At 47.0% G+C, this 13,898-nt stretch overlaps 1 protein-coding gene across 3 annotated transcripts in view; it reads left to right on the forward strand.

Moving 5' to 3' along the window:
• Window positions 1–13,898, forward strand: part of HOGA1 (4-hydroxy-2-oxoglutarate aldolase 1) — an 83,396-nt gene that overhangs the window by 45,456 nt on the left and 24,042 nt on the right. Inside the window, exon 8 of one of the 3 annotated variants that reach the window (XM_073684972.1) lies at window positions 10,137–10,234. The exons of 1 other annotated variant lie outside the window; for it this stretch is intronic. In XM_073684972.1, the coding sequence (XP_073541073.1) occupies window positions 10,137–10,202 (66 nt within the window). In that variant the 3' untranslated portion in view covers window positions 10,203–10,234. Of the gene's footprint in view, window positions 1–5,884; window positions 6,958–10,136; window positions 10,235–13,898 lie in introns of those variants that run through there. One more of the 3 variants, XM_073684973.1, reaches the window with a different exon arrangement.

Genomic DNA, 13,898 nt, shown 5'->3' on the forward strand with positions numbered 1-13,898 from the left:
TGTATGTAAACAGTGACTGCACCAGCAGAATAGTGAGTGCAGCTCTGGAGTATAATACAGGATGTAACTCAGGATCAGTACAGGATCAGTAATGTAATGTATGTACACAGTGACTGCACCAGCAGAATAGTGAGCGCAGCTCTGGAGTATAATACAGGATGTAACTCAGGATCAGTACAGGATCAGTAATGTAATGTATGTACACAGTGACTGCACCAGCAGAATAGTGAGTGCAGCTCTGGAGTATAATACAGGATGTAACTCAGGATCAGTACAGGATCAGTAATGTAATGTATGTACACAGTGACTGCACCAGCAGAATAGTGAGTGCAGCTCTGGAGTATAATACAGGATGTAACTCAGGATCAGTACAGGATCAGTAATGTAATGTATGTACACAGTGACTGCACCAGCAGAATAGTGAGCGCAGCTCTGGAGTATAATACAGGATGTAACTCGGGATCAGTAATGTATGTACACAGTGACTGCACCAGCAGAATAGTGAGTGAAGCTCTGGAGTATAATACAGGATGTAACTCAGGATCAGTAATGGAATGTATGTACACAGTGACTGCACCAGCAGAATAGTGAGTGCAGCTCTGGAGTATAATACAGGATGTAACTCAGGATCAGTACAGGATTAGTAATGTAATGTATGTACACAGTGACTGCACCAGCAGAATAGTGAGCGCAGCTCTGGAGTATAATACAGGATGTAACTCAGGATCAGTAATGTAATGTATGTACACAGTGACTGCACCAGCAGAATAGTGAGTGCAGCTCTAGAGTATAATACAGGATGTAACTCAGGATCAGTAATATAATGTATGTACACAGTGACTGCACCGGCAGAATAGTGAGTGCAGCTCTGGAGTATAATACAGGATGTAACTCAGGATCAGTAATGTAATGTATGTACACAGTGACTGCACCATCAGAATAGTGAGTGCAGCTCTGGAGTATAATACAGGATGTAACTCAGGATCAGTAATGTAATGTATGTACACAGTGACTGCACCAGCAGAATAGTGAGTGCAGCTCTAGAGTATAATACAGGATGTAACTCAGGATCAGTAATGTAATGTATGTACACAGTGACTGCACCAGCAGAATAGTGAGTGCAGCTCTGGAGTATAATACAGGATGTAACTCAGGATCAGTAATGTAATGTATGTACACAGTGACTGCACCAGCAGAATAGTGAGTGCAGCTCTAGAGTATAATACAGGATGTAACTCAGGATCAGTAATGTAATGTATGTACACAGTGACTGCACCAGCAGAATAGTGAGTGCAGCTCTGGGGTATAATACAGGATGTAACTCAGGATCAGTAATGTAATGTATGTACACAGTGACTGCACCAGCAGAATAGTGAGTGCAGCTCTAGAGTATAATACAGGATGTAACTCAGGATCAGTAATGTAATGTATGTACACAGTGACTGCACCAGCAGAATAGTGAGTCCAGCTCTGGGGTATAATACAGGATGTAACTCAGGAGCAGTAATGTAATGTATGTACACAGTGACTGCACCAGCAGAATAGTGAGTGCAGCTCTGGAGTATAATACAGGATGTAACTCAGGATCAGTAATGTAATGTATGTACACAGTGATTCCACCAGCAGAATAGTGTGTGCAGCTCTGGAGTATAATACAGGATGTATCTCAGGATCAGTAATGTAATGTATGTACACAGTGACTCCACCAGCAGAATAGTGAGTGCAGCTCTGGAGTATAATACAGGATGTAACTCAGGAGCAATAATGTAATGTATGTACACAGTGACTGCACCAGCAGAATAGTGAGTGCAGCTCTGGAGTATAATACAGGATGTAACTCAGGATCAGTAATGTAATGTATGTACACAGTGACTGCACCAGCAGAATAGTGAGTGCAGCTCTGGAGTATAATACAGGATGGAACTCAGGATCAGTAATGTAATGTATGTACACAGTGACTGCACCAGCAGAATAGTGAGTGCAGCTCTGGAGTATAATACAGGATGTAACTCAGGATCAGTAATGTAATGTATGTACACAGTGATTCCACCAGCAGAATAGTGTGTGCAGCTCTGGAGTATAATACAGGATGTATCTCAGGATCAGTAATGTAATGTATGTACACAGTGACTCCACCAGCAGAATAGTGAGTGCAGCTCTGGAGTATAATACAGGATGTAACTCAGGAGCAGTAATGTAATGTATGTACACAGTGACTGCACCAGCAGAATAGTGAGTGCAGCTCTGGAGTATAATACAGGATGTAACTCAGGATCAGTAATGTAATGTATGTACACAGTGACTGCACCAGCAGAATAGTGAGTGCAGCTCTGGAGTATAATACAGGATGTAACTCAGGATCAGTAATGTAATGTATGTACACAGTGACTGCACCAGCAGAATAGTGAGTGCAGCTCTGGAGTATAATACAGGATGTAACTCAGGATCAGTACAGGATCAGTAATGTAATGTATGTACACAGTGACTGTACCAGCAGAATAGTGAGTGTAGCTCTGGAGTATAATACAGGATATAACTCATGATCAGTAATGTAATATATGTACACAGTGACTGCATCGGCAGAATAGTGAGTGCAGCTCTGGAGTATAATACAGGATGTAACTCAGGATCAGTAATGTAATGTATGTACACAGTGACTGCACCAGCAGAATAGTGAGTGCAGCTCTGGGGTATAATACAGGATGTAACTCAGGAGCAGTAATGTAATGTATGTACACAGTGACTGCACCAGCAGAATAGTGAGTGCAGCTCTGGAGTACAATACAGGATGTAACTCAGGATCAGTAATGTAATGTATGTACTCAGTGATTCCACCAGCAGAATAGTGAGTGCAGCTCTGGAGTATAATACAGGATGTAACTCAGGATCAGTAATGTAATGTATGTACACAGTGACTCCACCAGCAGAATAGTGAGTGCAGCTCTGGAGTATAATACAGGATGTAACTCAGGAGCAGTAATGTATTGTATGTACACAGTGACTGCACCAGCAGAATAGTGAGTGCAGCTCTGGAGTATAATACAGGATGTAACTCAGGATCAGTACAGGATCAGTAATGTAATGTATGTACACAGTGACTGCACCAGCAGAATAGTGAGTGCAGCTCTGGGGTATAATACAGGATGTAACTCAGGATCAGTACAGGATCAGTAATGTAATGTACAGTATATACACAGTGACTGCACCAGCAGAATAGTGAGTGCAGCTCTGGAGTATAATACAGGATGTAACTCAGGATCAGTACAGGATAAGTAATGTAATGTATGTACACAGTGACTGCACCAGCAGAATAGTGAGTGCAGCTCTGGGGTATAATACAGGATGTAACTCAGGATCAGTACAGGATCAGTAATGTAATGTACAGTATATACACAGTGACTGCACCAGCAGAATAGTGAGTGCAGCTCTGGAGTATAATACAGGATGTAACTCAGGATCAGTACAGGATCAGTAATGTAATGTATGTTCACAGTGACTGCACCGGCAGAATAGTGAGTGCAGCTCTGGAGGATAATACAGGATGTAACTCAGGATCAGTAATGGAATGTATGTACACAGTGACTGCACCAGCAGAATAGTGAGTGCAGCTCTGGAGTATAATACAGGATGTAACTCAGGATCAGTACAGGATTAGTAATGTAATGTATGTACACAGTGACTGCACCAGCAGAATAGTGAGCGCAGCTCTGGAGTATAATACAGGATGTAACTCAGGATCAGTAATGTAATGTATGTACACAGTGACTGCACCAGCAGAATAGTGAGTGCAGCTCTAGAGTATAATACAGGATGTAACTCAGGATCAGTAATATAATGTATGTACACAGTGACTGCACCATCAGAATAGTGAGTGCAGCTCTGGAGTATAATACAGGATGTAACTCAGCATCAGTACAGGATCAGTAATGTAATGTATGTACACAGTGACTGCACCAGCAGAATAGTGAGTGCAGCTCTAGAGTATAATACAGGATGTAACTCAGGATCAGTAATATAATGTATGTACACAGTGACTGCACCAGCAGAATAGTGAGTGCAGCTCTGGAATATAATACAGGATGTAACTCAGGATCAGCACAGGATCAGTAATGTAATGTATGTACACAGTGACTGCACCATCAGAATAGTGAGTGCAGCTCTGGAGTATAATACAGGATGTAACTCAGGATCAGTACAGGATCAGTAATGTAATGTATGTACACAGTGACTGCACCAGCAGAATAGTGAGTGCAGCTCTGGAGTATAATACAGGATGTAACTCAGGATCAGTAATGTAATGTATGTGCACGGTGACTGCAACGGCAGAATAGTGAGTTCAGCTCTGGAGTATAATACAGGATGTAACTCAGGATCAGTAATGTAATGTTTGTACACAGTGACTGCACCAGCAGAATAGTGAGTGCAGCTCTGGAGTATAATACAGGATGTAACTCAGGATCAGTAATGTAATGTATGTACACAGTGACTGCACCAGCAGAATAGTGAGTGCAGCTCTGGAGTATAATACAGGATGTAACTCAGGAGCAGTAATGTAATGTATGTACACAGTGACTGCACCAGCAGAATAGTGAGTGCAGCTCTGGAGTATAATACAGGATGTAACTCAGGATCAGTACAGGATCAGTAATGTAATGTATGTACACAGTGACTGCACCAGCAGAATAGTGAGTGCAGCTCTGGGGTATAATACAGGATGCAACTCAGGAGCAGTAATGTAATATATGTACACAGTGACTCCACCAGCAGAATAGTGAGTGCAGCTCTGGAGTATAATACAGGATGTAACTCAGGATCACTAATGTAATGTATGTACACAGTGACTCCACCAGCAGAATAGTGAGTGCAGCTCTGGGTATAATAAAGGATGTAACTCAGGATCAGTACAGGATCAGTAATGTAATGTATGTACACAGTGACTGCACCAGCAGAATAGTGAGTGCAGCTCTGGGGTATAATACAGGATGTAACTCAGGAGCAGTAATGTAATGTATGTACACAGTGACTCCACCAGCAGAATAGTGAGTGCAGCTCTGGAGTATAATACAGGATGTAACTCAGGATCAGTAAAGTAATGTATGTACACAGTGACTCCACCAGCAGAATAGTGAGTGCAGCTCTGGAGTATAATACAGGATGTAACTCAGGAGCAGTAATGTAATGTATGTACACAGTGACTGCACCAGGAGAATAGTGAGTGCAGCTCTGGAGTATAATACAGGATGTAACTCAGGATCAGTACAGGATCGGTAATGTAATGTATGTACACAGTGACTGCACCAGCAGAATAGTGAGTGCAGCTCTGGGGTATAATACAGGATGTAACTCAGGATCAGTACAGGATCAGTAATGTAATGTATGTACACAGTGACTGCACCAGCAGAATAGTGAGTGCAGCTCTGGAGTATAATACAGGATGTAACTCAGGATCAGTACAGGATCAGTAATGTAATGTATGTACACAGTGACTGCACCAGCAGAATAGTGAGTGCAGCTCTGGGGTATAATACAGGATGTAACTCAGGATCAGTAATGTAATGTATGTACACAGTGACTGCACCAGCAGAATAGTGAGTGCAGCTCTGCGGTATAATACAGGATGTAACTCAGGATCAGTACAGGATCAGTAATGTAATGTACAGTATGTACACAGTGACTGCACCAGCAGAATAGTTAGTGCAGCTCTGGAGTATAATACAGGATGTAACTCAGGATCAGTACAGGAGAAGTAATGTAATGTATGTACACAGTGACTGCACCAGCAGAATAGTGAGTGCAGCTCTGGAGTATAATACAGGATGTAACTCAGGGTCAGTACAGGAGAAGTAATGTAATGTATGTACACAGTGACTGCACCAGCAGCATACTGGGTGCAGCTCTGATCAGCTGCTAGTCAGTGTGCTGATTACGGGTGTGGTGGCTGCAGATCCTGCTGTGAGCTCCTGATCTCTGAGAAACCAACACCTCTCCACCTGGGGACCTGCTCTCTCTCTTTTCCAGAGAGAGTGGGTTTCTGGGATGAGTGAAGGAGCCAAATCCCAGGCTTCTGCTTCCCGAACCAGGCCGGCGGGGGGCAGAAGAAACCAGCAACCGGCCTGCATATCAGAGGACTCGGGGGTGAGACGCTGCACCAGGAGTCGCAGCAATGTGACTCCTACTCCTCCCGGGATTGTGGAGACCCCTAGAAGCCGCAAGGCTTCCAGCATGGAGGAAAAGCCTGACAGCGGCGTGCATGATGGCGCTCCTTCCGGAGGAAAGCTGAGTGCTCATGGAGGTGAGGCCCACCTTACTGAGGGGGGTTGGGCGCTGCAGGGACCCCGGGAGTCTGTGTCCACCTATGCCTCCCGGGTCATGATCCACCTCCGTGAGTATGAAGATGCCAGTAAGCACATCAGGAGGCTCCGGGAGGAGCTGCGCTGCACAAGCGCAAAAGCTGCAGGGGCCTCCAAACCAAGGAAGGCCAAGCTCCAGGCTGAAGTAAAGAGGCTGACCAGTGAGATTCACCTGCTGGAATTAAGGAACGCCACCATCAGAGAGCAGAGTGGTCCATTCAAAGAAAAACTAATAAATGAAGACCGCTACAGAGAAATGGCTGATACCAGAGAGCAAAGGCAGATGGGGCTGCAGCCTGAGAGCCAGGTGGATGATGAGAGTGATGATGACCAGCAGGAAGCCCCACCTGGCAGCCTGCAAAGTCACCCGCAGGCCACGTGCAGTGAGCTCCCTGCAGGACAGGCGACAGTGACATCCGGTCACAGTTCTGCTGGCTCTGGGGAGGACAGTGACAGCAGCGGCCAGGGAGGGGCGCTAATGGCCGAGATAAAGCTCCTGGAGTCCCCAGTGTGCCTCCAAAACTTCCATCTTGGTGACGATCTACCAGAAGAGGCACCTGGGGGCCACAAAAAGGCAAAGAAGACCAAGCCAAAGCTGCAGGAAGCGGTAAGATACGTATATGCCCCCCTCCCTGAGTCGGCGGCAGGCTCAGCTCGCTGTATAAGCCCCGTTGCCCAGCCCAGCCCGGGTTCTGCTGTGGATCCGGTGCAAAGGCGCGGGGAGATTACAGAGCGCGGTAGTGAGGCGCAGAGCTCCGTCTCTGCTTGTAGTAGCGGGGACGCAGCAGGAGGTGCATCAGCCGAGAGGCTGGACAGTGAGGGCGGCCCGGCGGCAGGCGTTCCATCAGGCCACGATGCTGTGGTGTGCTCCTCAGTGGGAGGGGGGAGCGGCCCGGTGTCGGGGGCAGCTCCGGTAGCCTCGGCGCCTCTGAATGCTGTTGCCGCTGATCACTTAGTTGAGAAGCGGCGGCAGTGTGAGGGGGCTGTCGGGGCTGAGCGTTCCGGTCCTCCCACCAAAGTGCTATTTTGTGTTGGCATCGCTGGTCCGGAAGATCCTGATGCTAAAGATCAGCGGCGCCTAACAGCAGCCAAATGTCAGCGGCACATTATACCGAATGCCAAACAGCAGAAATTACCGACCAATGATGTGGATGGCACACATAAGACCGGGGGAGAGGTCGTCTCCAGTTCTATGGAGGTGACTGAGCCCCTTGTGCCTGATGCGGAGGTCAAAAGGTCATCCACCATTGTTACTGGTCCAGCAGGAATGAATGTGGTGGTGGAGGTGAATGAGGCTAATTCATTGTCTAGTGGTGTGGTTGCTGGTTTGGTGGAGGGTGAGATGGAGGTGGGTAATGGTGATACTGTTGGGGCTGATGTGGTCACTGGTCCGGTTGCCCCCCCGGGGGTGGCAACACCTGTCCAGAGTTATGCCAGTGTCACCTCCGGGGCAAATAGTGCATCCTCCTCGTCTCCGGGCTTTGGGGATGGCATGTTGCAACGGCGCCTTCTGGAGGCTCTAAAGAAGGGGGAGAGATCACTAATGGTAGAGGGTCGAGAGGTTGATCTATCCTTCCGGATAGAGAGGCATGGCCTCGGGGCCTTCCGAGAGCAAAAAGGGGGGGGATACAGTGTGGTCCCTCCCAACAGCCGGGCCAGGCAGTGTGCGTAGGAATGTGGTCCGTCTTCGGTGGAGGGGCAGTGATGCATGTCCTCCAAGGTCTAAAGTTGTGGAGCTCCTGCTGAGGATGGGCTTCAAGGCGATTGACATCTACGCCTTGATACATCCCTATTCCACGCCTGAGTTTGATGTCAGCTTTGTTCGGCCGGAGGGGCTTGAGCTCTTCTGGGCGAATTATGAGTTGGCAAAAAATGAGCCCGGCTGGCGAGACTTTGCCGTTCAGGCAGTGTCTCGCCAAAACCAGATCAAGAAAGTGACCGTGATGACTCGTAACGAGTCGCTTTCTTGCTATGACATCATGACGTGGCTTGGTCGGTATGGAGAGGTGGTGGAGATGCCAAAGAAAAACCGCGACGAGTTTGGTATCTGGTCAGGGGCCTGGACGTTTATGGTAAAACTTAAGCGTTCAGGTGGTACGGTTGCCCACATTCCATCGTCTGCCTTCCTGGGTAGGGATCGTATCCTGGTCTTCTACCAGGGGCAACCGAAGCTCTGTCACAGGTGCGGCGACCCCACACACTTCAGTGCAAACTGCACTGTGCAGAAATGCGCGTTGTGTGGGGGTGTCGGCCATCTTGCTGCCTCTTGTGTGGAGATTAGGTGCCACCTGTGTGGTGAGTTAGGTCACCCATTCAGCCGTTGTCCTCGCTCCTTCGCTAATGCAGTCGAGACCCCGGTGGGAGAAAGCCGTGAGGCCGATTCTGCTGGGGAGGGGACTAGCAGGGGTGGGGGAGCTGAGGGGCCAGGGAAGAAAAGCAATAAAAAGACGCCTGCCCAGCTGAGGCGTCTAGACAAGCGCAGACAGGAGAGGGAGCGGGGCGAGCCCCAGACTACCGGGGCAGCCCCTGTCCTGGATGCCAGTCTTGCTGCTGAGGCCCCGAGGGATGATGAGTTGGATGAGGAGGTCAGGAGGATCCACAGGGAGGAAACTGCCTCTGCCTCAGAATCCTCCCATTATGAAAGTATGGATGAGGATAATAAGCGGTGGCTAGAGAACAAGCGTAAGCTCGGCACCAAAAAGAAGAAAAAGAAGGGAGATAAAACATCTTCTCCCGCTCTGACCAAGGTACCTAAGGAAGGTAAAACCGACTCCCCTCTGGTTGGTCTTTCTAACCGGTTCCAAGCCCTTGATAACATCTCTTCCTCTGAGGAGGAGGCTGAGGATGAGGTTCCGGCTTCAGCGGAGCTTACAGGGGGGAGCCGAGTCTCCTTCTCCTGGGGATGCAAGGTCCTTGGGGGGAGGGACTGGCCCAGAGTCCGGAGACGAGGACGAGAAAAGAAGGAAAAATGCTGAAATGGACACCTCTATGTCATTAAAGAGGGGGAAGGATTCCTCGTCTGAGGCAGAGGATAAGGGGAGTGGGAAGAGGAAAGCCGTCTAACTTAATCACCAATGATGGCGGTACCCACTCCGTTGACGCTGGCGTCCATTAATGTCGCCAGCATTAAGTCAAATATGGCTAGATTTGCGGCCTTTGATTTTCTCAACTGGGTTGAAGCTGACATTTTCTTTTTGCAAGAAACCAGGCTGCCAAATATGGCAGAGGTGTTTATAGCTAAGAGGGAGTGGAGACTCGGGCCCTCCTATTGGTCTCTTGCGGCCGAGCCATATAGCGGAGTGGCGGTCCTTTTTACCGCACCGGTAGAATGCCGACGGGTTCTTGAGTTAGAAATGGGGAGGTGCCTGATATTAGATGTCCTCATGAAGGGACAAGAGCTCCGGCTCATTAACATCTATGGTCCCCAATCTAAGTGGGACCGGAAGTGTCTCTTTACGAGGATCAAGCCCTACCTTTTTACGAGTCGGCAGGTCGTCTTTGGAGGGGACTTCAACACTGTCACGAGGCCCCAGGATAGAGGAGGTTCCAGAGACAAGCTGACTTATGATAGCGTCGCCCTTAATAGTATAGCTAGTGAGGCTCTCCTGGTGGATGTCCACATCCGGCACACCGCAGGCCACGAGGGGTTCACCTATCATAGAGGTAACTGTAGGTCCAGGATAGACAGGTTTTATTTAAAGGAGGAAGCCGTCTCTTCAGCAGTATCTGTTGTTGAGGTGGAGTTCTCCGATCACTGTATGATTTTGTTTTCCCTGAATGTTACAGAGACCCCCCGGATGGGAAGAGGCTTTTGGAGGCTCAATTCGTCTCTCTTGGAAGAAGCGGAGATAAGACAGTCCTTTGAGGATTTTCTTCAGAGCCAGGTACCCTTACTGGATCTTTGTAGTAGTAAGTCAGAGTGGTGGGAGATGTTTAAGAAAAGGGTGGCGAGATTCTTCCACCAGCTCTCGAGCCTCAGGAGCCTGGACAGGTACCGCCTGTATCAGGGCCTGAGGAGGAAACTCGAGCATCTTGTCTCAATTGGAGGTAGCCGCGAGGAGATCTCCAGAGTGAAATCTTTGCTAATGAGGTGTCAGTATGATAGACACGCATCTTTGGTTTTTGAGAGGGATTACGGGAAGTACCGCTCGCCCGACCCTTACAGAAACTGCAAGATGTCAGTGAATAGTAAAGTTGTTACAGGACTGGTTGACACTGCAGGGTCCCTGAAAAGATCCAGATCAGGGATCCTGGAGGTCGTCAGATCCTTCTACTCGCACCTCTTGGGGAAGAGGGATCTGGATTGGGATGAGATGTCGGCTTTTCTGGCTGAAGCCGTCCCTGAAACAGGGGTAGATCCTGTTAGAACCTTGCTGTTAGGTTTTTTTTCCTTTGCTGGTCACATGACCTTGTTGGCCTATTTAGTCCTGCTCCGCCCTTCTGGCTTTGCTGGACTTCATTGTATATCTACTTTCTAGCTAGCCTGTGCTCTGTATCTAACTCTGTTAGTTTGCTTGGTCTACGGACCTCTATGTTCTATCTATTTTGTTTGTTCGTCTGTCTGCTACTATTTCTGTTAGGAGGTGTCCCATATTCCTCCCAGTCCTTAGTACTTGTAGGGATTCCCTCCCCACATCTATAGGTCTTCGTACAGACTAGATTAGGACTTTAGCAGGTCTGATCGCAGGATCAGGTTCCCTGTTACATCGTAGGGATTCAGCTGAGTCTCATAGTAGGGACAGATCTCCTCTCTTTCCTTAGCTTTGGTAGCAGAACATAACAGTAAGTCCAGCCAGCAAATTCTCTAAGGAAAGATTTTTCTGTTCCATCATGGTGTCGGTTCAGGATTTGGCTCATCGCCTGCAGGGACTCTCTCTGGAGGTGGCCGAGCTCCGTCAGCACGTGAGTAACTGTCCTGGAGCACATTTCTTGGAGCCTAAGGTATGTTTGCCGGATTTGTTTTTTGGTGAACACCGAGAATTTTTTTCATTTAAAAATGCTTGCTTATTGTATTTTCGTTTGAGACCTAAGTCCTCTGGGGATGAATCCCAGCGCGTAGGGTTCATAATGTCACTTTTGCGCAAAGAGCCTCAGGAGTGGGCCTTTTCTTTGCAACCTAGTGATTCATGCTTCAGATCAGTGGATAGTTTTTTTTCTGCTTTGGGACTATTATATGATGATCCTGACCGTGTCGCATCAGCTGAGACTGAGTTGAGACGTCTAAAACAAGGATCGGGTAATGTGGAAAAATATTGTACACATTTTCGTCGTTGGTCCACTCAAACAGGGTGGAACGATTCTGCTCTGAAAAGTCTATTTCTTGCTGGGCTCAGTGAAAGGGTTAAAGACCTGCTAATTGCTTATCCTACACCTGAAGATTTGCAACAGGCTATGCAATTAGCTATACGGGTGGATAGAAGACTGCGTGCTAGGGTTAATGAGAGCAAATCCTCTGCTATGTCAGTTTCTGGTTATGATAATGTGTGTACTAACAGTGGTGAACCGATGGAGATTGGATCGGTGGCACCTCGCTCTCAAGAAAAAGACCGTCGTTTTTCGCAAGGCTTGTGTTTCTACTGCGGAAAATCTGGTCATTTGATTAAAGGCTGTGAGCTTCGTATGAAGAAAGAAAAAAAAATGGTCAGTCACGCCCGTATTGCCTGTTTAAATTCCAAGGGTATATTTTTAGCTGCTTCCACGATTGCTCAGGAAAAATTAATGGAATTTCGGGTGTTTGTTGATTGCGGGTCTACACTGAATGTAATTGATGGGGGATTCGTGGAAAAACTCAATTTAAAACCTGAACCTTTGTCATCCCCCATTGCTGTGGTTTCTGTGGATGGCTCCCCTTTGAAGAATATTACTCTCAAGGTCTGTGAATTTCCTCTCACTATTAATGGTGTTCACCATGAGAAATTGGATTTGGTAGTGTTGAATAACTTGCCTTCTCCAGTAATATTGGGTTTGCCCTGGTTAAAATTTCACAATCCTGTACTGGATTGGTCTACCAGTGAAATTAAATCCTGGAGCCATAAATGTTATGACAAGTGTTGTAACGGGCGTATTGCAGCTTTGGATAGGGGAGAATTGCCTGTTCCTATTCAGGATTTTTGGAGAGTTTTTTCTGAGAAGGAATCGCAGGTTTTGCCTCCCCATAGAGACTATGATTGTTCTATTGAATTTGTCCCTGGAGCGACTCTTCCTAAGAGTCGTTTATTTAACCTTACTATTCCTGAGAGGAAGGCTTTGGAGGAATACATACAGACAAGCTTGGCCGCCGGTCACATTAGGCCCTCTAAGTCTCCTGTGGCGGTTGGATTTTTTTTTGTAAAAAAAAAGGACGGCGGTTTACGTCCTTGTCTGGATTTTCGTGAGATTAACAAAATTACGGTACGCAATCCTTACCCACTGCCATTGATTCCTGATCTGTTTAACCAGTTATTGGGGGCCAAGTGGTTCTCTAAAATTGACCTTAAGGGGGCATACAATCTGTTGCGCATGAAGGAGGGTGATGAATGGAAGACTGCTTTTAACACTCCTGTGGGTCATTTTGAGAATCTGGTTATGCCTTTTGGTCTTACTAATGCTCCTGCATTTTTTCAGAATCTGATTAATGACATCCTTAGACCTTTGATCGGTAAAAATGTGGTTGTGTATTTGGATGACATTTTGATTTATTCGCCAGATCTGGAGTCTCATTGGCGGAGCGTGCGTGAGGTATTACAGTTATTAATGGACAATTCGCTTTTTGCTAAGCTGGAGAAATGTGAGTTCGCTGTACAGAGAATTAGTTTTTTGGGCTACATTATCTCCAGCAAAGGTTTTGAGATGGATCCGGTTAAGGTTCAGGCTGTGCAGGAATGGCCTAGGCCTATTGGTTTGAAATCGATACAGATGTTTTTGGGTTTCGCCAATTACTATAGAAAATTCATAAAAATTTTTTCTAGTATTGTCAAACCTCTGACTGATCTCACCAGGAAAGGTGCTGATGCGGTTCAGTGGTCTTCTGAGGCCATTGAAGCTTTTGTGTATCTCAAGGAGAGGTTCACCTCTGCTCCCATCCTTATGCAGCCTGATGTTACTAGGCCGTTTTTGGTTGAGGTTGATGCTTCCTCTGTGGGGGTTGGCGCAGTATTGTCTCAGGATAACGGGGATGGATTACATCCCTGTGCCTTTTTTTCAAAAAAATTTTCGGAGACTGAATTGAATTACGATATTGGTAATCGGGAATTATTGGCTATTAAACTCGCATTTGAACACTGGCGCCACTTCTTGGAAGGTGCGGAATTTCCCGTTCAGGTTCTTACGGATCATAAAAATCTGATATATCTTGATGCTGCCAAGCGCCTGAATGCCCGTCAGGCTAGGTGGGCACTGTTTTTCTCGCGGTTTAATTTCTCCGTTACTTACATCCCTGGTACTAAGAATGTTAAGGCGGATGCCTTGTCTCGCAGTTTTTCTCCCATAGTCGGTGCTGAGAAAGAGGAAAACATTTTACAAGAAGGTGTTGTGATAGCTGCTTTGGACTCCGTTTTGGAAGATGAGATT

This window comes from Phyllobates terribilis, unplaced genomic scaffold (assembly GCF_046119375.1).
Source record: "Phyllobates terribilis strain yellow unplaced genomic scaffold, ASM4611937v1 Scaffold_5__5_contigs__length_657084704, whole genome shotgun sequence".
NCBI lineage: Eukaryota > Metazoa > Chordata > Amphibia > Anura > Dendrobatidae > Phyllobates > Phyllobates terribilis.